The sequence below is a fragment of the Mus musculus genome, chromosome 16, assembly GCF_000001635.26.
Source record: "Mus musculus strain C57BL/6J chromosome 16, GRCm38.p6 C57BL/6J".
Lineage (NCBI taxonomy): Eukaryota > Metazoa > Chordata > Mammalia > Rodentia > Muridae > Mus > Mus musculus.
This window is the reverse complement of record NC_000082.6, coordinates 33,573,392-33,597,718: the sequence shown is the minus strand read 5'-3', so window position 1 is coordinate 33,597,718 and position 24,327 is coordinate 33,573,392. Positions and strand designations below refer to the sequence as shown.

Genomic DNA, 24,327 nt, shown 5'->3' with positions numbered 1-24,327 from the left:
GTTGATGGTGTTGGCCACCAGCTTTACTACGCTAAGGCTGTAGCGTAGCATCCGAACCATACAGAGTCAGCATGACTGCTACCCACTAGTCTACAGTGATGGCACCAGATGAAGAGAGAGAACACAGATGACCAGGAAAGGAATTTATTCCTTACACATCTCAACAAGAATCCCATGTGTAAAATAAAAACTGCACCAGACCCAGGACCAGCTTCCTTCTCTCCGCACCCAGAGTTCACCAGAGCACAAGCACACCGAAGCCTTCACAGCTGCCGCTTAGCACAGACTTCCCAACCCAACTCCCTTTTCTGGTCTTGAAAATGAAGATCAATGAAGAGGTGGGGGAAGCAAGCCTAGGCTTTTGCTCTGTGCTTTCCTGGTTCCTGTGAGTTCACTAAAGGCAACCTTATTATTTCTTTATCAAAGAACACCCAGGTCTCCTCCAGGCGACTTCCAACTGCACCCTATAGGTGCCAACTTTCTGTTTCTTGAGCCACACTGCCCATTTTCTTCCTTTCCCTGGTTTCCTACATTTAATCTTCTATTAAAAGAATATATACACCCAAAGTGCCTAAATCTTATCGTTTTCTTGTCCACACATCAAATAGCACCTTACAGGACTGTGGCAAAAGCAGAGAAAGATTTATAAGGCGCTTAGTACTCAGCACCTAGCCGCAGCTACTATATCAAGGTCCACCCACAAAAATGGACTGAAGCAGGAGGATCAAGAGTTTGAAGCCAACACATTTCAGACCAGCTTGGGCTACATACCTGAAGTTTCCAAAGACTTGGGCTGTCTCTCCCTCCCTTCTTCCTCATTTCCAAACCATGTTCCTGCCCCACATTGGCTTACAAACTGGTCAGCTAAGTTGTTCTTGTAGAATCTTTATCCCTTTTCTCCTCGGAGACAGAACCAGTCCTCCATCTCCTTAGCTGTACAGATGCTGCTGGAAAAGACAGCCTCAGACCAGGCCTTGCAAATGCCAAGGCTCAAGCAAGGGTGGCAGGGATAGCCCCAGACACCATGCAGTCTCTCCTCCAGAGAAACAGTAGGGTTTACTGCTTACCATCTGGGTGATCGACAGTAGAACCCAAGTAAAGATTTAGCCTAAACTTTAAAGCAGATGCAGATATGTAAGATTTTGAATATGAAATGAGAGCAGGGGTTTTAGCAGGAGTTGCAGCAAATGAGGGACCTTGGAGCCAAGGCCTCACTGAATTCCTCCAAAGGTTCCTGTGTCGGAAACTGGAGTGAAAGATTCCTGCTAGCTGACCACAGTGGTGACCATCAGTCATCCAAGCATTTGGAGGACAGAGGCAGGAAGATCAACTGTATAGCAAGTTCCAGGGGGGTGGGACTCCGGCCAGCATGAGCACAGCGACCATGGCGACTATGTGACCATGCAACCATGGCTCTGGCAGGCTGTGGCCTTCTCCCCCATCCCCTTTGCCTTGCTAAAAACCATTAGATTACATTCCTAAAGGAGCCACCAAGGTCCATTCCCTTATTTGTGCATTTCCTCTTCCTGAAGCTGACTACCAAGGTCCAGCTATCAAAGTATTTAAGTCAAGCAACCAAAATCCCCTTTGGCTCATCTAATTAACATGCCGATTAAAATTAAACATGTGACATTTCCCCGTTTATCTTTATAAACTGCCACTTGCCTATGGACCATGTCTGTCTCCCCTCTATCCAGAGACAGTCTTGTCCCCACAGAATAAATACTCTGATCCTCTCCCCTGTTCCATCCCTCTTCTCCCTTGTCCTCTATTTCCTGTCTTTGTCTCTTATTCCCTTCCCTCTGTCTCTCTGGGGCAAATAAATCTTTGTGCTGAGAACTTGGTCTTGGAGTTCCTGAGCTGATATCGATCTCTTACATCAGGCTAACCTGGGCTTCCTGGGAGAGAGAGGTTATGTTAAGGGCATTTGAAGATGGAACATTTAAGAGGTAATTAGGATAAGATGAAGTCATAAGAATGAGACCACATGGTGACTTTAGTGTCTTTATAAGAAAAGAGGGCTAGGTACGTGTGGCCAGTGGTAAAGTAAGACTTACTTAACATGTACAAAGCCCTCGGCTCTACTATCTGTATCATAAAACAATAACAACTATAGCAAAGTCCAACTGCCAGCCCAGGGGTATGCGCCTGTAATTCCAACACCCGGAAGATAGAGGCAGGATTATAACAAGAGGGGAGGAGTGGAGAAATCTGAGTTAGCATGGTTTGCTATGTTTCACCATGTGACACCCTCCAGCCTGTTCTCACACATCACAAGGCCTTTCCCAGATGCTGTGCAGATGTTGGACACTATGTCCTTGAACTTTCCAGACTCTAGAATCATGAGTCAAATAAACTTCTACTCAGTCTCAGGCATTGTGTGATAGAGATAGGAAATGGACTAAGATAACAGACCTGTTTCTCACAGAACCAGGGAGGGTTTAAAAGAGAGGCGGTATCATCCACAGCTCTGTGCGGTGTGTCATATGGTAAGCTATGGAAATAACAATTATAGATATAATGTAAAATCACAAATTCTATAAAATCTTAACCAAGTGTGTACAATCATAGAGCTTCCTCTCTTCTCCTTTTCCTGCCCACAAGTCCGTCAGAATGAAGTGCGATCTGCCCCATCCTTTTTTGGTCCTCTCTAGTTTTTAAACCTAGGGTCCCTTCTCTCATCCAGCAGGGGCTTGCTTGTTCTCATTCATGGAGATGGAGAAATAGTGTGGGGCTGGATGGTCGGTCGGGTCGGCAGGGAGGGGAGTCAGTGAGACATTAACCACAGAGCAATCCGGGCTGAGGTCCTGCAGACAGCTTCCCAGGATGCATAGGTGTAAATAAGAAGTCATGATCAAGAGTCAAGGGCACCACAGAGACAGACCTTGACAAAGAAGATGGCCAAGGCCATTCTGGTAAAAGCTGTTGGTTTCCCACCAAGTTCTTTACGCTGGGTGTGGTCAGCCACAGCTCCGAGTGCTGACTGTGGCCAAAGAGCCTCTTGTCCTTTCCAGTAAGAGTCTGGGATTTGAGGACAAGGGTTATGTGACCTCATACAACTGGTATTTTTCTCAGCAAGCTCTTTGAACTGTGGTCCTGGAGGGGCTGGCTCCCTAAGGGTGTGTTTGGGAAAACCCTGTAGAGAGGGATGTTTTGCTGGTACAGCAAAGCAAATGAAGAGTCTAGGCCAACCCCTATCCTCACCCCTGCAGCCCCTACCACAGGGTGTGGTAGAGCCTAGCTTGGTGAGGACCAGAGGTCAGGTTCCATAAATACAGTGGGGGCACCACACCTACAGTTCAACTGCTCCTCAGAAGTCACTGCCCCCTGGGATAAAGTATCTAGGTAATATATAGGATGCGGCTCTAGAGGCGGGGACAAGGCAACAATGCTTATTCTTCAAAGCTCCCCTTTCCAGCCAGGAAGAGGATAGTGCAGGAGGGCGCCCCAGCCATGACTCATGCACAGATAATCCCTAGCAAACCTATCACCATGGAAACTGCCAATCATGCATGCTTTTCATCACTTAACCGAACATCTGCCAGGGGAAAACAAGTGGTTTGAATCATGTGGCCTGCCTCTGTGTTTATCCATCCCCCCCCCCCCCCCCCCAGTAAACAGAGTCAGGGGAGGCTCCACTCCAAAGCAATGGGAGGTCCTCCTCTGCTTCCGAATTGTCTGTATGATGTCAGTCAGGTCCTTCCCAATATTTTCTGAGCCCCTCCTTCCCCAGTTGGGAAAAAACAAAAAACAAAAAACCAAAAAAACAAAAAAACAAAAAACAAACAAAAAAAAACAAACAAAACCCCTCACATCAAAGGTTCTCACGCTGCTGTGAGAAGCAGGAGGCCTGCCTGGTCTCTAAGATGGAGAAGCCCATGTAGCTGACTCTCTATTCAGTATTATAATTTTAACTCCTAGACGGTTACAAAATGACATTTTCTTAAAGCACAGAAAATAAATCGGTGTTTGTGTGAGCATATGTACATGTTGGGGGTAGATATTTGTTCGGGGGTGGGGGTGAGCACGTACCATGGGGTGTGGGTGAGCATGTACCCTGCAAGTGTAGGTAAGCATGTACCATGGTACACGTGGCAGGCAGACAGAGGACAACCTTGGAATGTCAGCCCTCACCTTTCTGCCTTGTCTGAGACAAGGTCTCTGCATAAAACAGGCTAGCTGCCTTGAACCTTCAGGAGATTCTTTCATCTCCACTCCCACCTCCTCGTGGCCTCGCTGGGACTGTAGATGCTTACCCTCCCGTGTCTGACTTTTATGTGTTTCAGTGATCAGAACCCACGACATCAGGCATGCTTGAGACAAGCCCTTTCCTCAGTGAGCCATCTCCTTGGCCTCAGAGAATACATCTCAACCGATATTCTTAGGTAGCTGTCTCAGATGAAGACAGAGACCCTCCCTGGAGCAGAATTTGCGGTGTGGTTATCCAGAAGGAGTTGTGGATTAAAAGACAGTAAATTGGAGGGACTCAAGGGTGTAAATGTAGCTCAGTGGTAGAATTCTTGTCTAGCTTGTAGCAGGCCATGGGTTCCAGTGTTACCAATCACACATGCATGCAAAGAACATGAACAAGAAAAGAAAGGGGAGGAAAGGAAGGAAAGGGAGGGGGAGGCAGAGAGAAAGGGAAAGGGAAAGGAAAGGGACATGGGAGGGCCTGGCTCTGCACAGATACCCAACAGTGTGACCACTTGATGTGCCTTGGTGTTGGGTAAGAGCCCCAAAAGCTGGAACTGATCAAAGCATGGTAACACCAGGTAGTGACATCCAGAATGATTGGCATTAGCTTTGAGTCATCCGGGTGGGGTAGAATCTGAAGAGCCAGAGATCAACTTCTTCTCATTTTATAAACATGAAAGAGACATTTTGTTCCCGCCAATTGAATCTGCAGATGAGGATCCTGCTACTCAGCCCTAGTCACAGGCTCATTTCCAAGATTGGGGAAGGGGTAGGGGTTGGGGTAGGGGTTGGCAATGATCTAACAGAGCAGTCAGGTGGTAGGCATGAAGGGCAGTGTAGAGAATCCAGTGCTATATGGAAGGTAACCTTGTTAGGACTTGGAGCGTTCTAGAAGGTGGGAGGAGTCATAAGAAGGTGGGCAGAGTCAGCAGGAGGAGCGGAGTCAGGAGTTAGTCCCTATTGTTGGATGCCATCCTTGAGAACAGGAGAGCAAAAGAACTGCCAGCTGGAGGCAGGCAGAAAGGGTTTGAATCCAAAGTCATTGCATCTGAAGTGTCCGGGATGTTAAACAGGCGACTGAAGAAACTATGTGCTGAGGAGAAGCCTGGGCAAGCGGGGCAAATGTGGGAGTTGGCAGCTCTGTGGGTGATTATTAAAGAAGGGAATTGGAAGAGATTAAGGAGAGGACAGGACTGTGCTAGCTGTGTACCTGAGCTGCATCTCTAGAACCAAGGGATAAAGCCTGGTATGCCGGCATGGGCTTGTAACTCCAGTACAGGAAAGTCAGAGGCAAGCAGGTTCTTGGAGCTCACTGGTCAGACAGCTTAGCCAGGTTGGCAAGTTCTAAGCTGCCAAAAGACCATGTCTCAAAAAAACATGGAGACTGGAATCAGGGGAATGATAGCTGAGGTTGTCTTCCGGCCTCCACATACGTGTGTGTGTGTGTGTGTGTGTGTGTGTGTGTGTGTGTGAGCAGGAGCCTGAGGAAGTTGAATATGTAACAGGCAGACAGAGAAGATAAGCAGGCAGGCAGGTGAGAGCTGCAGGGAGGGAAGGCTCTGGTGGTGTGTGACAGGCATTCAGAAGTTAGAGGAAGCGGTGGCTGCTTGAGAGGTCAAACAAAGCAGGAAGTCAGAAATGCTCACTGCTCAGCAGTGAGGTCAGTAGGAAGTCGCCGATGACCTTGGAAGGATCCAGTTCATCTGGGGCGATGCTCTGAGTTCCGAAAGGGGAGTGTGGTAGAGATGAGCAGGAAGTGGGCAAGGCAGATAGGGAGCCATCCATCTTACCTGGGGAAGGAGGAGAGCAAGGGGCCTTTACCAGAGAAGAGTGTGGGCTTGAGGCATGATGGTGAAATGTGTTTCCTTCAGTTTGGCAGCTTTATTCAAGCGTAGCTCAGATTCGGTGAGCTGCATGACGCCCACACAGCCACCAGCATACTTCAGAATGTACTGTCCATCTGAAGTGTCCTCCTGTCCCTAAGCGGCCCTTCCTCTATCCCCTTCACCCCTCTCTCCAGGCATCTGCCTGCAAACTAAAGCTTGTTTCTTCTCAAACGTTATATAAATGGAGCTTATGTGATTTTACTTTTTTTTCCCTGACTTTTTGTATCATTTTTGGCTGTCTTGCTCAGCATAATTATTTTGAGACCCATATACACTTGCTGCATATATCAATAATTTCTTCCTTTTATGCTGTTCTTTTTGTGTGGCTGAACCACAATTTATCTACTGACCTGTTGATACTCATCAAACTATTTCCATTTGGGGACTATACAAATTAAGCAGCTTTGAATATTTTAAGTCTTTGTTTTTATTTTTAGTGTGTGTGTGTGTGTGTGTGTGTGTGTGTGTGTGTGTGTGTAGTGCAGTGCCTATGAAGGTCAGAAGAGGGAGTCTGATCCCCTGGAATTGGGGATGCAGGCAGTTGTGAGCCATTGTGGGAGATGGAGCTGGACACCAAACTCTCACCTTTTACAAGTACCGTAGATGCCCTTATATTTTTGGTTGTAAGCCTAGGCTTTAACGGCCGAGCCATCTCTCCAGCCCAAATTAAGCTGCTTTGAATTTTCACATGTAAGTCTTCACACAAGTGCATACTTCCAGATAATTAGAGGTAGGATAGCTGGGTATTTGGAATTTTTAAGGAACTGTTCAAAGCTTTCTAAAGTGGTGTGACCATTTCATGTTCCCTTCAGTAGTATGGGTGCTTGGAATTTCTCCACAGCCGTATAACACTTGTATGGAAGTCTCTTTCACATTAGACATTCCAGTAGCTTCTCTTTTTCCCACCCTCTGTGCATGTGGGGGAAGGGTGACAAGAAGGGACATGGCATGTGTAGGAAGCAGAGGATAGGAGACAGCTGACTCCAGCAACAGAGATACTTTTCTGGTCTGTGCCCCGGAAACAGCCCTGTCCTGAGCATTTCTCATGAGCCACCTGTCATATGTTAGCTTCTTGTCTTCTTGGCCAGGGACCCACACGTGAGGCAAGAGCTCTATAGTCTCCTTCAGAAATTATGAGCAAGTAAAACCACTGTTAAAAAGAATGGATTGTTAAGTCATTTTTGGCCATCACCAAAGTCAACTTCAAACCCCATAGCACATGAAGGCCAACTGTGATGCTAAACTTCGGGAAGAAAGAACCCAGAGTACCTACCTGTAGCTGCAGGGAAGAACACCCCAAACACAGTGAAGAATGACTCCCCGGGGCTGTACTCTGGCAGAATGTTGCTCTGTAGCAGTTCTGGGGAGTAGCCAATAAAGCCATGTTCTGTAATGACACAAAGGAGCCCCAACAGAGCAGAGTGCCCAAGGGGACAGCGTGGTTTATAGCATGGTTTCTTTCTTCTTAAGACAATGACACACTCTGTAGCCCAGGCTAGCCTGGAACTTATTGGTTAGTCTGGTCTGGCCTCAAATTTACTGTGATTCTCCTGCCTCAACCTCCTGAGTTGCTGGGATAATAGGCATACATCATCATGTGCAGACATATAATATTGAACATTCTTAGGCAATACATGTGCAAGTGTGTGTGTGTGTGTGTGTGTGAGAGAGAGAGAGACAGAGAGACAGAGAGACAGAGACAGACAGACAGACAGACAGACAGACAGACTTGAGAATCTGACCTTTATGTGTCTGCACCTATGGCTATACAGGAGACAACGTGGAGAACAGTGGTTAGCTCAGAGGAGGGAAGACTTCATCTTTGCTTTATAGATTTCAGGATGGCTACAGGGTCTTTTCAGTGAGGGTCTATTTTTTTATTTGATTGCTTTCCGTAAAAAGAAATTGATTTTGCAAATAACTTCCCTGCTTGAAAACCTCCATGGGTCCCTGGGAGCTAAAAGAAAAATAACGCCAAAACTCCTTAGGTTGAACAATAAAACTCCCCACATCCTGACAACAGTCTGCAGTGACCCCTTCACCCTTTGTTCCCACCCACCTACCCACCCCCACCCCTGGCCCCCAGAGCACAACAAATGCCCATCCTAGCCCTTCACTGGGGTCATGTTCCCTGCCGTATCACCCCTCTCTCTGAGCCATCAATACTGTGCTCAATTTTTTCTTAGATTCTCTCCCCTCCCCCGCCCCCTTGTGCAGCTATTCAGTCTATCATACGTCTCTAGCCCCGGTTTTATTTTTAATTTGGAGACAGGATCACTCTAAGTTGCTCAGGCTGGCCCTGATCTCATTCTGTAGCCCAGGCTGGTCTGGAACTGTAAGTCCTGTTGCCTCAACCACTCAAGTGGCTGGCACCACAGGCTGGACACCACCAGGCCTGACCTGTACTCATTCTTTAAGCTCAGACATGAGCTTCCTTCATCTGTCCTGATCAGGACTGAGTCTCCCTCTCGTTGTTCTTGCTATTTTATGCTCTGGCTGTTTTATGGGCCTTCAGAGATGGCTCAACAGTTAAGAGCGATAACTCCTCTTCCAGAGGGCCTGAATTTAATTCCTAGTACCCACAAGGTGGTGTCTCAGCCCCCACATGGCAGCTCACAGCTGTCTGTAACTCCAGTCCCTGGGGATCCAATGTCCTCTTCTGACCTCCATGGGCACTGTAGGATATGCTCCACAGATATCCATTCAGACAAAACAGCTATACACATTAAATGAATGAATGAATAAATGAATAAATAAATAAATAAATAAATAAATCTAGCCACTTTAGGTCTCTATGGAACCACATTTTTTTGTTTTGTCTTATAGTCCCAACTTATTGATATTACAGGCCAGAACATTGATCTGCCAACTGAGCTATGTCCCCAGCCTCTACCACAGTCCTTGTTTTAAAAATGCTTGTTTTAATTTTATTTATGTGGATACATGAGTCTATTCACATGGAGTTCAAATGAGGGCATGGGATCCCCTGAAGCTATAGATATTAGGAAGCTGCCGGATATGGGTGCCGGAAGCCGAACTTAAATCCTGTGACAGCAGGAACTCACTCCTAATCACACAGAGCCATCTCTCCAGCCCCTCACTCATAGTTGTTTGTTTGTTTGTTTGTTTGTTTTTCTAGACAGGGTTTCTCTGTATAGCCCTGGCTGTCCTGGAACTCACTCTGTAGACCAGGCTGGCGTGGAACTCAGAAATCTGCCTGCCTCTGCCTCCTGAGTGCTGGGATTAAAGGCGTGCGCCACCACACCCGGCTCAACCCACCCATAGTTCTTGAGGTGAAACATCCACTCTGGCACACCTCCACTCTACCTGGCCCACAATAGGTAGACCTCACAGTAAAATGGTAGACCAAATAGGACTCACAGTAAAATGACTCCTCTCATAGATCCCATGGGTACATCTCCTTCTCTGGCCCCTGCAGCACTCACTCTCAAGCTACTTTATTACAAGAACATCTGAGGTCTGAATTCTTCGAAGTATTTTAAATGTGTTGGTACATCAACCTAAACAACGTCTCTCAAGTGCCTTCAATCCATTTTGCTTCTTTGTCACCTTGAACAGCATATGTGAATGTACTAGCAGGCCTTGGAACTCTGAGACACAAGTGAAGCATTCTTGGCTCAGAGACACCCCAAATATTCCGCTTTGGCTTTCAGTCTTGTCCCCTAGAACTTGCTAGCTTGCATCACCTCACCCCCGCCACCACAGTGCCCCAGAGCTGAGCTTGAGAACAGAGCCCACCGTAGCTGCAGGCCTGGTCCACCCCCACCCACCATTGACCTCCCCTCCACAAAGGGAGCTCCCTCGGCTCCCAGGAGACTGTGCGTTTCTTCGGCTTCCAGGAGTCATAACTTCACAGGAAAAATATTCTTCAAGAGAATTATGAAGCTCCAAGATACACAGGGAGTCTTTGGGAGTCCGGTCCACACTTTCAAATCATCGTCAATTGCTTTCTCTTGGCTGAATATAGACTTTGTTCTGGCATATTAAATCCCAAGCACCGGGTTTCTGAATGGCTTGGCCTCCTCACAGCTGGTCCTCCCCTCTTCAACAAAAAGCAATAACAAGCTAAGTTAACTTTAGCTTACCCGCTGGCTGACCCCACAGACTAGTCTTCCTGAGGAGAAAACCAGGGCAGCCTTGGAGCTTGGCTCAGCCAGGCCAAGATGACGCACAGCTGAGCCAGGGCTGTGCACCCCGGGGCAGGCCAGCCCACAGCACATAAACACCTCATTCCACATGGTTCCTCTCCACCGCCTCCAAGGAGGTCTTAGAACTCGAAGGGTTTTGGGACCCTGGCCTGAGAGCTTTGCCTAGCCTGAGAGATTGCTTAGTCGGGTCGACTAGGAAGCCTTCTCTACCTCTTCCCCTCACATCTACAGGCTGAGAAAATTGGGCAAGGCAGAGAGAGGCCTCGAGGCTGCCTCTCCAGGGCCAATGAGAAAGGCAGCTCTAACATGTCCATAGCATATCTTTACGGTGGCGCAGAAGCATACACTAATACACAGCTTACCAGCAAAGACACTGACACACTCACAAGCATGCACTACACCCGAGCACACACATATACTGACGCACAGACATACACACACTCACACCTATACACGAGGGTATTTCATAAGCACGCATTCACACCAGACCATTCACAAATACACTTCTATGGGCACAGGAGCACGCGTGGGCACATTCATACTGACACACTCACACTGACACGCCCACGAGCACATTCCCTGGCACACACAATCCTGCTGCCCTGACCCTCTGCCCTGGAATAAGTCTAATTCTTAGCCTTTCTTGGAGAGATAATCTTAACCTTGAAAAGAACCTGTTGACGAAGATAATTAATGCTTTCTTGCAATCATATGAATGTGGGGAAAGATCTAAGTCTCTAACTATGGAGAACTGAGATATTTTAGATGTCAGTGAAGATGTTTGAAGTCGGACCTGGAGGCACAGACGTGTAACCCCCAGCCACGCAGGAGGCGAGAATTTTGATTGACAGGAGGAGAATGGGGCTGAGGTACAGCTCAGAGTGTCACTCTTACCCAGCATGCATGAGGACCCGTATCATAGCAAACCACCACAGTACTTAGTAGCGCAGAAAACTGACAAGCCATAATCTTATCTAATACCTAGCATGCTAATTAAAAATAAATAAATAAATAAAAACTTCCAATGTTTTAAATATTAAAAATAAACTTATACATGGAAGAAATATCTATGCCAGGCCTGGTAGTACATGCCTTTGAGTTTGAGGCCAGCCTGTACTACAGAGTGAGTTCCAGGATAGCCAGGGCTACACAGAGAAACCCTGTCTCAAAAAAAACAAAATATTAACTGTGGTTGTCTATATAAATAATTATGGCAATTCTTATCCTCTCTGTCTCTCCCTCCTCCCTCCTTGAGGCAGATCTATCTCTCCCTCCGTCTGTCTGTCCTCCCTCCTTGGGATCTAGCTCTTTCCCCCTCTTTGCTTCCCTCTCTTTCTTCATCTGCCCTTTCCCTCCCAAGATAGATTTGATTACGTAGCTTGGGTTGGCCTGGAGTTCCTGACCCACCTGGCTCCACCTCCCCAGTGCACAGGTTCCTGACATCTGCCATTAGACTCAGCAAGTCTTCTCCTTCAAATTTTTCCTATAAAATTCCTGCAGTTAAGAAAAAAAATTGAAGGCAATCTACTTATTATGAAAAAGTCGTATCTTTCAGGAAATGATCCCACGCGAAGGCCAAGTGTCTAGAGGGGCATCCCAAATGTGCCATCTTCTTTTCTTTCTCCCCGTGTATACTTGTCCTGCTTCCCAGAATGATTAGAATCGTTTACGAGAAAGTCATGAGTAAGAGAATAAATAGCATTTAATTAGGGAGGGGTATCACCCACAACACAGCCAGAGGGGTTCAGTAAGGTTCTGAAGTGAAATCTGAGGCTGTGGCCTTGAGTCTAGAATTTGGGGCCTAGGGAGATAATCTATAGTTTTTCTGACCAAGCTCATGGGGACAGGGCATTGGGCCTGGTTGCTTGGTCCCATATAGGCCATTTTTCTCTCAGATGAAAAGGAGTATCTGAGACTGGCCTTATTACACACACAAACACACACACACACACACACACATACACACACACCTCCTAAGCCTGTTGACGCTTGCTCATTCTGATTCCCTCTCAGGATTTGTAATAAATATCCTGGGACAGCTCAGACTGAGGCTTGTCACTCTGCCTCCCACACAGAGCAGTCCTCTTCAGCTTCAGAAACCGGTGTCTCCCTCGGGCAGACTTCATCTGGGAAAGGCAGGCATGTCCTGTGGAGCACCACAGGTCAGAGGCACCGAGTAGGGTTGATAGAGGCCCAGCTGAGAGGATAGCCAACCCTGCTGGGATTCCAGGTCTGTCTGCATTCAAGACTCCCCATGCACTATGTTTGGGGCTTCTGTTTTTGCAGGTCTAGGGTTCGAGGCAAGTGCCCTAGCCTTGAGCTACACCCCCAAACAAAGCTTGCTTCCTGACACCCAAATGGTAACTGCTTGCTGCAAAAACTGGGTCCTGTCAGCTGCCATCTCCAAGCCTAAGTGCCTGGGATGCTGAGAGCCTGCAGCTGCTGCCTGTGAATGCGCCTGGGCTTGACCTGAACATCTGCTTCTGAATCCACCGAGTAAAAATACTCCAGGGCCCCTCTGTGCTGTGTACTTTTAAAGACCAAAAGCAGAATGGGGGAGGGGTGGGAGAAACAAATCCTCACAGGCCCAGGCAGGAAGAGGCAGAGGGATGCCCTTGCAGGCCTGTGTGTAGAAAGACCTAACTTCTCCCCAGATTCCGGTCACTCCCCTGAAGTTGTCAGTAGGCTGTAGTTCTTGGGGGCTTAGTGTTACCTCCTCAGGGGGGTGCAGACGGAAGGTCTCCTCTTCCCGTGGTAAATGCCTTTAGCGGTGATGTAAGAATCGTTGATCTGGGTTTGGGTACCAGTTGCCCAGGCTCACAGACCTAGCCACGCGGTGGCTGCTGGGAAACACCCTGTGGCATCTGTAGTGTAAGTACTCACCCAGCCCGCTACACACACAAACCCTGGTGAACTGAGTACGGGCAGCTGAGCCCTTGGTGAGGGAGTCCCGTTGTGACTGTGGACTAACTTAGAAAATGAGGCTTCTAAAAACGTTGCTGGTGTTGCTGCTGTGGGTTGTGGGCTGCGGGCTGCGGGCGGAGCTTCCCGCATCACCCGCTTTCTTCTGAGCTCAGGTCCCCCACCCTGCAATCAGTTACCGGTGACCAGGGACCAGGGACCAGCCAGACAAGCCTTTCCTGGGAAGGGACAATGAGAGAGTCTGGTCCAACCAGGAATAGAAAGAGTGGAGGAAGGGCTTGGAGAGAGGAAGGGAGGCAGCGGCGCCCCCCAGACTGAGGGAGGGTGGGGCCTGAGAGATCACAGGAAGAGTCACTATGCAAGGAAAAGGAAAGGAGAGGCCGAGGTTCTGGGAAAACACAGGCACCAAAACAGCCCCGAAGGGAGGGGCGCGAGGGACACTGGCAGGGGAAGGGAAGGCCACCAGGGCTCAGCACGCTGAGATCCTCAAAGAAGAAGGAAATACAGTACAGTCACTGCCGGAAGTACTACTCGAGCCTCCAGCAGCGTATGGCCGGTCCTAAGCCCCCGCCCCAACCCCCTCAGATGTGGAGTTGGACTGACATCCATGAGAGCCCAGTGTCACACTACCTGTCATCCTCTGGGGACAGAGACTCGGGCACATCTAAAATAGCCTGACAGAGGGGTGAGGAAAAGGAGTGTTCAAAGAGTGCCCATCTCACAGCGGCAACAAGGGGCAAGAGGCGCTTAGCAGCAGGGACCCTGTCAGCCTGGGCTTTAGCATTATCATCTGCCCCACTCTGGGATCCTGATCACAGGGAGGCATGGCCTGGGGAGAGATCCCAGCTGGGTTCCTCTTGCCTGGGCATTGGGTGTGAGATCTAGTCCAGGCATAAGACTGCCCCGAAGCTCCTGCCCTGCCACTGGGAACCAGCAGATGACAACCAGCATCACCAACGCAGCTACAACCTGTCTAGGGCCTTGAATGGTTTTATCTTCCACGGTTTTGGGTCAACAGTGATTTGTGGTTTTCCTGAGTGCAGATAATGAGAGATGAAAAGAGGGAAGAAGGGCAGGGGTATGGTCTGCTTGACTGGGCCATTTTTAAAATTTGTATTTTTTTTAATTCTCATACAATATATTTTAATCATATTCTTTTCTCTATCTTAATTCTTCCCCACAACCAACTTTGTGTTCTCTCTCTCTCTCTCTCTCTCTCTCCCTCTCGCTCTCTCTCTCTCTCTTTCTCAATAAAACACAAAAACAAAATAAGGAAAACAAACAAAACCACAAAATCAAAACAGATAAAAATAAAGAAAAAAATCAGTAAGACAAAAAATACCACAATAAAACAAAAAGTACACACACGCAAACCAAGACCACAGAGACTTTTATGTTGTCCAATAATTCCTGGGCATGAGGCCTACCTAGAATGTGGCTGATATTCCTAGTGACACACCATTGGAGAAAACTGGGTTGTTGTTGTTTTGTTGTTGTTGTTGTTGTTTCTTTCCCAGAAAGTAATCAATTACAAACAGCTCCTGGTTAGGAGTGGCGTTTGGTACATTCCCGTGTGTGACACTGCTACCATGCTCAAGAACCTGAGGCTTCCTCGGTCATGGTCCCTAGCGAAAACATAACACTATTATTCTGCTAAAACAATAACAACAACATAGCAATAAAATGACACCTTGCTATATCCACAGATCAGAGCATCGCTCCATCCAATCAGAGAAGCCTCTTCCTACAGTAGATGAGAGCCAACGACAAGAAGATCCACAACTGGACACCATCCAGAGAGTGAGAGGCTCTGGAACACTGTGTCCTAAATGGGATATCTTTATCAAACGCCTCCGTCCAAGGTTAGGAGTTCTATGAAGAAGAGGATGTGGGCAGATTGTAAGAGCCAGAGGTGGTGATGACTCCAGAGAAACATCATTTTTTCAGACCCCACAGGATGCACACGTAAACTTACAGAGACCGAGCCACTTTAACCACGAAGGACACTAGTGTGCAGGACAGAAGCAGAATATTTAGAAGACGCAAGAGTCAAACGAAGAGAAACCCCAGATACTGCCAAGGCCATATATGATGGATTCCCCCTGCCCAGGACAATTAGAGGTGTCCAGTAAGAGTGTTTTGAGCTGGATGTGGTGGGGCTTGCCGGGGACCTCAAACTGAGGCAGGTGCTTGAAGAGTTCGAGGCTGGCTTCAGAGTAAGAGGTGGCCTCAAAGAAAATCCTAAAAAGGATAGACCATATCCAGTGTGTACAGCTAATGGGCCTGCAGAGAAGAAAGAGGAGATAGGACAGGTTTGAAAGAGGCCCCAGGGAACTCTGGGCAGTGAGCTGGGAGCAGCCCTCAACCTGCACTCTAGCCTCATCCCTGGTAACTTTGGTCGTTCGAGGAGGGGTTGTGGAGGAGTGAATGAGGTCTCCAAGTCTGAGACTCCACCCAGAGAGAAAACATGAAGAGAGGGCTGGACATTCAGCAGGGGCCAGAAGGGAAACGTGAAATGGGGCTGGGCCTGCAGGGTCCACCCAGATTACCCAAGGAAAGCAGCCTGGAGCCTCCTCTGTCCCTGGGGAAGGCCTCCACCCTGAGCGGGACAGGCTGCCAGGAAGCAGTAACACCCCCACCAACCCCCCCCCACACACACACACACATACACACACACACATACACACATTCTCGCATCCAAGGGGATGAAGGGCCAGAGGAGGAGGGGTAGATGCTCTGCTCTGATGGGGGAGTGACTAAGTGTCCAGCAACTGAACCCTTGCCACCTCTACACTCTGAAAGAGCAGCCTGGTTCCTCTGAGCTGAGCATTCTTCCTTGTGGAAGGGAAGCTGAACGTTTCCTATTGCAAGATGGCTTCTAACAGCCAAATTGTGCCTTCTATGACCAATGGCCTCTGTTTTTAAAAGTACTTGGGGGCTGGAGAGATGGCTCAGTACTGACTGCTCTTCCAGAGGTTCTGAGTTCAATTCCCAGCAACCACATGTTGGCTCACCACCATGCGTAATGAGATCTGACTCCCTCTTCTGGGGTGTCTGAAGACAGCTACAGTATATTTATGTATAATAATAAATAACCCTTTGGGCCAGAGTGAGCAGGGTTGATTGGAGCCAGCAGAGGTCCTAAAAATACAATTTCCCAACAACCACATGAAGGCTCACAACCATCTGTACAGCTACACTGCATTCGTATACATAAAATAAATAAATAAATCTTTAAAAAAAAAATGCCAGAAATGAGGACAAAGCCTGACTTGGGCTCTAAGAAGAAAGCGTCACCTTAAGGAGAGGAAAGCAGTAGCTACTGGGGCAGCCAAGCTTGTGCCAGATCCCATGTGGAGTGCTGTCCCAGCTGGACATTTAAGCTGTCAACAGCCTGGCACATTTTCTCAGTGAGGTAGGAATCCCAGAGAGAGGGGCCCAGGGCAGATTCTAACACTGTGCTGGCTTCACAACTATCCCAAGGATGCAGGGAGACCTGGCAGGGAGCCAGGAGCTCCAGGGGCAACTAGGGCCCTGCTTTGGGGACTAGAGAGGTCCCACCCACTGTGGCCCCAGATTCCCCCACCCACCCCCCACCCCCAGAGGCCTGGCCTGTGTAACTCTCAGCCTGAAGGATTCCCTGAGAAAGGAAAAGCTGGCCTCTTATCTCCTGGGGTAAAGGAATGTGCTCTCCTGCCAGGACAAGGGGCTGCTGGACAGGAAGTCTCCACCCTAGCTGTGGGTTCCTCCCAGTCACCACTTGCTCCTTCTGGCTGTCCCTGCCTCTGGCATCCACTTCCCATGCTTAAACTTCTGACCTGACCTCCCCAACAGAATTCTAAGCCATTTTACCCCTCACCCCACCCCAAGCCTCCTCCAATTAGCTACCCACTCTCAGCTCCATGCCACTGGGGAATTCTGACCCAGAAGTCCATCCCCTGCCCCACTTCTATGTGGCTATGCTCCCTAGGCAGATGGCTGAGGATGCCAAGTGGCCTTGTAGTGCACAGGACCATCTCAGAGATACACTCCTGCTGTGCAGCAGGCTGACACACTGAAACACACAGCTCCTGCCTCGCAAGTCTCCAAGCCAATCCCAACCAGGAAACAAATCAGAAAGCCTCCCTAGAATCCCATGGCATGGAGCTGGGTATGCACATCAGTGGTAAAGCGTGTGTTCAACATGAACAAGGCCCTGGGTTCAATTCCCAGCAACACAGAAAACAGACAACAGTGACAGAGTGAATCTCATGGATGACAGCGCAGCATCACAGAACCTGAGAACGGTCCAGGGACTCTACCCTGACACCCATTTTATAGATGGAGATGCTGAGGCCCAGGAAAAGTGAGTCCTATATCACAAGATTGGCAGCTGGTCAGGTAAGGGCAGGACCCAGGGAATCTAAGCCTCCACTCAACAAGCCCTATGTGTCCTCACAGGCCCCGTAGCAGCAATCATATGTATTGTTATTGTGGGGCTATTTGACTATTTTTCCATTATGTACCAGATAGCTATTTTTCTGGTATGGCTATACTGTCTCACCACATGATACATGCAAAAACATAAAATATTCTTAAGAGTAACATTTGGGATCAAGCCAAGTGTTCACAACCGGAGAAGGCATAAACAAAATGTAGTGTACTTGGGGAATGGAATATCATTCAGCCATGAAAAGGGATGAAGTGGTGGCTAGAAAGCAAGCGTAGCTGGTAACCTACTTGCCTGGCAAACAAGGGGACCTGAGTTCAACACTCCAGAATCCAGATTTTAATAGGCAGAGAGCCAAAGAATTTACTCAGAGGGCAGGAAAACTTATCCTACAGTCATGAGAACAAAATTCCTCCGGCATCCCTGTCACAAGTTGGGTTTCCCTGCAGATAGATGCCTAGAACCTCAGCAATGAGGGTGAGGAGACAGGAGGGTTATAGAGGCTTGCTGGCTTCCAGCCTAGCTGAGAAAATATAAGTTCTGGTGCCAGCAGAGGCCAAGAGAGGGCATCAGATCTCCTGCATCTGGAACTACAGTTGCTCCTGAGTGCTGGGAACCAAACCCAGGTCCAACACAGAGCGGCCAGTGCTTCTAACCACCGAGTCATCCGTCAGCCCCACTAATCACATATGCTTAAAAGTGGGGTGTGGGGACACACGCTTATAATCCTGCCACTGGGGAAACAGAGATGAGCAAACAGATCCCTGGGGCTCCTTGGCCAGTCTTACCTACTTGGTGAGTTCCAGGCCAGTGAGAAACCCTGTCTCGAAAGCACCGTGGACAACACCTGAGGAACAGCAGCTAAGATTGTCCTCTGGCCTCTGCATACACGGACTCATGCATGGATGGACACAGACAGACAGACACACACACACTCACTCACACCATACACAAAGGGATGAAACACTGGACATACTACAACTTAGGTGGTCTTTAAAAACATCACTCCAAGTGAAAGGACAAGTGTCCTAAGAGTCCATTCCTGTGTAACATCCAGCCTGACAAACTCAGAGCCAGACACGGCAGAACAGTTCCTCAGGGCCCGGGGACTCGTTTTCTATTTGAGGTGAGGGAACCTTCAGGAGCCGATGGTGGTGACTGCTGTATATAGTGATGACTGTGGCTAACCCCACTGAATCGCTTACCTAAATATGGTTTAAACATCAACTCACACCTTAGAGATATTTTATCACAATAAAAAAGAAAACCAAAAGAACCCATTTCTTTGCACATGCCCCCTCAGAGATCACAGCCCACAGCCTTGATTTAGACCCAGCTCCCGCCTGCTTTACACATATAGAAATAGGGAATAAAAGCACTTCTTGGTTGAGGCCAGTGGGAAATCAGCTATGAAGCAATAACCTCCCAGACATGGCTATTCCCAGAACAGGGCTGGCTAGAGCCCAGGAGGGAAAGATCAGTGCTAGGCTTGCTGTTATCTATCTGTCCAGTGCAGATACGGACAGAGCCCTGTGTGTTCTTGAGTTTAGGTGGAAGCCTGGGCTCCCTTTGCTGACACCGGGGGGGGGTGGGGGGGGGCTTGGTGTGTCAGCAGTGGAGAGGCAGGCAAGGAGGCTATCAGAAGCAGAGGTTTGGGTGTCTCAGTGTCAGGTGTTCTAAGGAGTCAGGCAAGGAGGCTATCAGAAGCAGAGGTTTGGGTGTCTCAGTGTCAGGTGTTCTAAGGAGTCATACTTGGCCCACATGTTCCCACTTCCAAGACTCTTCTGGTCACCAGGACTTGAGGACTGGGAACAACATTTAACAGTGGTCCCCACAAGCCAGAACTAGCCTTGGGGTAATATGCTATCAACCTAGGTGGCCCTGTGACAGTGGCAGCATGCTGGCTCTACTGCTCTAATCTGTTCCCATGTCCCCTCAGAGGCTGGCAGAGCTCACTGCTCCAGGCACCCATAGCCTTCAAGGCTCATGCAGAGTGAGGTGCTGTCTGGGGTATCTCCTAACAGGAGACACCTCAGGGTCCCTCTTCCTTCTGCATCAATTCCTCGGCTCAGACTGGATGTCATCATCGGGATGTGGTACCTGGAAGCTTTGTTAATGGGGTAGAAAGTGTTGTAATGACAGCCACCGACACAAAGAAACAGAGGAGTAAGGTCTCATCCAGATGGCTTGGATTAAAGTGTCCCCGTGCCTGCCTCACAGTGCAGAGCCTAGTCCCAGGAGCAGCAGGGCCTGAGCACTGTTCAAAGAATGCTCGTGGGTCCGCTCCTTCCTCATCCCTGACCAAGCACACAAGAATTTTCATTTTCACACGGGCCCTAGATCCTGAGACCTGAGAAACACTGTCTTAGCACACAACCCAGTGGCTTCCAGGGGCTTCTCCTTTTAGGATAAGCAGTGATGGCTACAATAACTCTCTGTGGAGCACCTGCTTCATGCCAGGGTCCACACCGGGTCTCACATTGACAGTATCTTACTTCATTCTTTGACAGTCCAGCAGGGCAGCCATTACCACTTGTTTTCAGATATGAGGGAAAAGAGGTTGGTAGGATCTGAGTAGCATGTTGCAGCCAAGCTGGGATTTGCTATGAGGGGCCTAACTCTAAAAGCAGGGCTCAGGACAGTAATTGTGCTGTAACCTTTAGCACCAGGCCAGCAACGACAGCCTCTTGCCAAGCCCCTGTAGGGCCTAAAACTTCACCTGTGTTCCCCCAGGGAGGTGTTCCAGAGGCTTCCTAGGCCTGGCCTGCTGCTGCTGCTAAGCCGGAAGCAGCCTCAGTATCTTCTCAGAACTTGTCCACAAAGAGGAGCGTGCATGGACGCCTGCAGAGTACATGGGGGTCCAGGACTAACATGGATTGGGAGTCGGAACAGTGAGCAGGCCTGAGGACTGCTTCATTATGAGTTCAGAAATCTCAGCACTGGACCCCAGAGTGAGGACACAGGGAAGAAAGCAGGGGTGCACCAGGTCAATCCCCACATTACTGTATAAATTGCAAATTTATGACGACAACCCTAGGAGGAAGCCCGGCTCAGCCAGCTCCACCCGCCATCCTCCACAGGCGCCTGGATCTCCAGTCAACCTTAGACAGCGGCGCTCTGCCTCAGCGACTCGCTGTGACTGCCCACTCTCCGATGTGCAGGATACAGGCATGCCTGGCAGCCCCACCCTCCGTCGTGATGCCTCCACACGCATAGTCAGTGTTCCCAAAGTGCTTTAGCCTCTAAGTGTCGTGATTTGCTCTCCCACCGCCACAGCGGAGCACTCCGCAGACTACTCAATGCCACGGGGCCACCGACCTCGGCCCCTATAGCGAGAGGCACACAAGGCTGGCTGAGCGGGAGCGTGGAGGGTCGCAGGCAGAACATGCTCGCCCATTCCTCGGAGCTCCATCCTTGCTCAGTAATGTTAAAGAACCTCCCAAGCCAGTGATTTCATACACCAGGCATTCGTCCCCAGAACTCTGGCCAGGGAGGCCGGCCAGGGAGGCCGCCTGCCCACAGAGTTGGATCCCACACAAGGGCAGAAACTGGGCAACACTGACTCTCACTTGCTCCGTACCATTGATCGGGCTCCACGGCCTCTTCAGCATGTGGTTCCATTCTCTACCCTTTAGTGCGAACGGCAGCAAGATGAAAACAATCCCGTGGACCCATCTCAGTTGTAGGGTGGGGTTTGGGGCCAGGGAGCTAACATTCCGGCCAGTCACTCTATCAGAACCAAACTCAGGATGAGAGAAAGGAGTGAGACTGAGTAATCCTCCTAGCACTCCTGGCTGCCATTCTGCCCATAGAAAACGGAACAGGAGCCAGACCCATAAAGCAGGACTTCCAGGCACCTAAAGCCCTTTCCACTTCAGAGACATACTAAAAGTCCAACACACTCTTAAAAATAAGAATCTCCCACATACAATGGTATCCCATAGGTGGAACAAACTTGCCTCTGGTTGAAGTTATCAAGAAAGATAGGACATGGGAGGAACTGAGGGCAAAGAAAAAGAACAGAAAAAGGGAGAAATAAAGGAAGACACAGAGAGTCAGGAGGGAGCCAGGAGAGAGGGAGGTGACTCCGAGGGCTGTGGTAATTTGGCTTTGCTGTAAAAATCTCCACCCAGACCCTCGTCTTATCGCTTTCCACTGTTTAATCTTCTAAAAAATTCCTATGTTCTGATCCACAATCTTTCTCCCTTTAGGGCCAAGGATGCCTCTGGGAATCTGGCGGCAGTCCTGAACTCCCTCCCAGAAAAGTACACTTATCCACTTCTCGAAATTTCAGGAGCTCTTGGACTCGAATGCTAGGAGCTAGGATCACCACTGTCATTGGGAAACTCATAAGAGCCCCAATAAAAGTGTTAAAATGAAACTAAATCAGATTAAACTAAGGGTGGGAGAGGTGATGTGGTGGTGCACGCTGGAATGTCAGCGCTTGCGAGGCTGGGGTAGGGGGATCTCTACAAGTTCAAAGCTGGTCTGGTCTACAGAGCAAATCTCAGAATAGTAAGGTCATATCTCTGTTCCCTACCTTCTGAAAGGGGGGATGGGATGTGGCTTTAGGGAGAACACTGGCTGCACTTGAGAGTATTTGGGGCCCAAGCACTTCTCCCTAGGGAAGACCTTACCAGGCAAACTAGAAGCAAGACCCAGGGCCACTCATGTGCACGGATTGTTATTATGCAGTAAAAGGCCTGCCTTTGACACAGGCAGCACTACCCACCTGTTCAGACTCGGAATTCTCTCTTTACAGGTTCGTGGAATTGTTAAATAACAATAGTTCCAAAATCGAACTGTGCTTAAGAATCACCAGTATGTTTGTGTAAAATGCAGATTTCAACTCAAATTTTGAGTCTATTCCAGTGAGTCTTCGGGTGATTGGATGCAGGCATTCTGCAGACCCAACGGAGACGCACTGTCCTTGCAGAAATTCAGAATAAACCTTGGGAGGCTGGGCCAGTTAGCGGATTCCTGCTGCCCCTAATGGGGCAGGACTAGGCATGTGTGCCATGGTACATAAGACTAGCTTTGGCTCCTGCATCTAGAAGGTTCCTTGCAGGGAAAAAGGTGGAGTGCCACAGGGACTTTTAAGGCGACACTTCTCAGATCTGGTTGTACACAAAGGACAACGATATAGGCGTGAAAATGGCATAAGGAACCTGCTACTTTGTATGCTCATAGGAAATTTAAAAAACAACAACAACAACAACAACAAAGATTCACCAGGAATACTTCTCATAATCCAAATTTCTAGGTCAAAGGCTCTTAGGGAATCTACACAGACACATACAGACATGAACATGCACATACAGACAAACACATACACACACACATATGCGTGCACACACACATTTGACTATTGATTCTGACACTGAGGCAGGTTTCAGGACTTGCAGAGCTTGGTGGCTCACACCCAGAAACCCAGCACTTGGAAGGCTGAGTTATAGCTTCAAATTCGAGGCCAGCCTAGACTGTATAACAAGTAGAAGACCAGCCTAGGCTACAAAGTAAGACCTAGTACCAAAAAAGCAGGATGTGGGGGTGGGAAGAGCCTTGTATTGTTATGATATCCATATGCCCAATGGCATTTGATCAAGATACCAGGTTTATTCTAAGGATGCCTTGAGAAATTCAAAATGTTCTTGGAATTCAACGAAACTCAGCGGACATTGCTAGAGTGTCTTATCTGTCTGCTGACTGTGAGGGTTGAAAGCCTGGGTCTCCCACTAGGACACGTTCTGCCCCTAAGCTATACTTCTGCACTGTCTTCTTTCTTTTCTCTGAAGAGACTGAGGACTGAGACTCTGAGGGTCACTGAGACTGTGAGGCCTCTTATCTCACTGTCCCTTCCTTGTCCTAAGCAAGTGCCCTGCCTCTGAACTACATGCCCGGCCAGGTATGAGTATCGTTAACATTCTGATTCACTGAAATGTGAATGAATGTTTTACAATGAACACACTTTGTATTGATAGGTTTTTTTCCACCAGAAAAATTTTGAACGTAGTAAAACTGACAGCGGTCTAGACTTGAGGAAATAAAGTCTATCGCATCCATTGATCTCTGAGTGCTCCGGGAGGCAGGGACTCTCAATTTCTGTTTCCCAGACACGGAAGCTGCTGTGCAGACAGGTGATTTCCCCAAGGTCACAGAGTGAGGAAATGGCAGAGCTGGGACAAAGTCTGGGTCCCATGGCTTCCTCCCTGATGCAGTGTGGGCAGATTTGCTCGTAGACTGTGGGACGTCTGCTCTGTGACGTCACTTCCACTCTGCATCTCTGCAGCTTCCCTCTGGTTTCAAGAAGGAACTGGGGGATGGGGGATACATGGTGGGTTTTTCTGGATGCTGGTGGTTTTGGTTATAACTAGTATCTCCTCATTACTTTAGGAACTGGGTCACACTCCTCATACAACAGCTAACTGGACTTACAGTGCTCACTCCAACATCTACTGATGTAGAATAAATCTGCTATTTACTTTGGGTAGTCTTAATTCCTTGCAGCCAGATCACCTTGGAAAATCTAGGTTTCTAGCAGGTTTAAGATGAGCCAGTAGGGGCCTAACAGGAGAAACAGGTGTGGTATTGCACATCTGGAATCCCAGCCCTCACGGGGCTTGGAGCCAGGCTGGGCTATAAAGCCAGATTATGTCTCTTTTTTTGTTTTGTTTTGTTTTGTTTGCTTGCTTTTAGTTTCTCTTTCTGGCGTTTTATTGGTTTTGTT

The 24,327-nt window shown here is 48.6% G+C and overlaps 1 protein-coding gene across 11 annotated transcripts in view; it reads right to left on the bottom strand.

Moving 5' to 3' along the window:
* Slc12a8 (solute carrier family 12 (potassium/chloride transporters), member 8) overlaps positions 1 to 24,327 on the bottom strand; it is a 146,811-nt gene that overhangs the window by 66,420 nt on the left and 56,064 nt on the right. For 9 of the 11 annotated variants that reach the window (NM_001370999.1, XM_006521825.4, XM_006521823.4 and 6 more), the window contains one exon: positions 7,354 to 7,467. The exons of the other annotated variants lie outside the window; for them this stretch is intronic. In NM_001370999.1, coding sequence (NP_001357928.1) covers positions 7,354 to 7,467 — 114 coding nt within the window. The remainder of the gene's footprint in view (positions 1 to 7,353; positions 7,468 to 24,327) is intronic. 11 annotated transcript variants of the gene reach the window in all.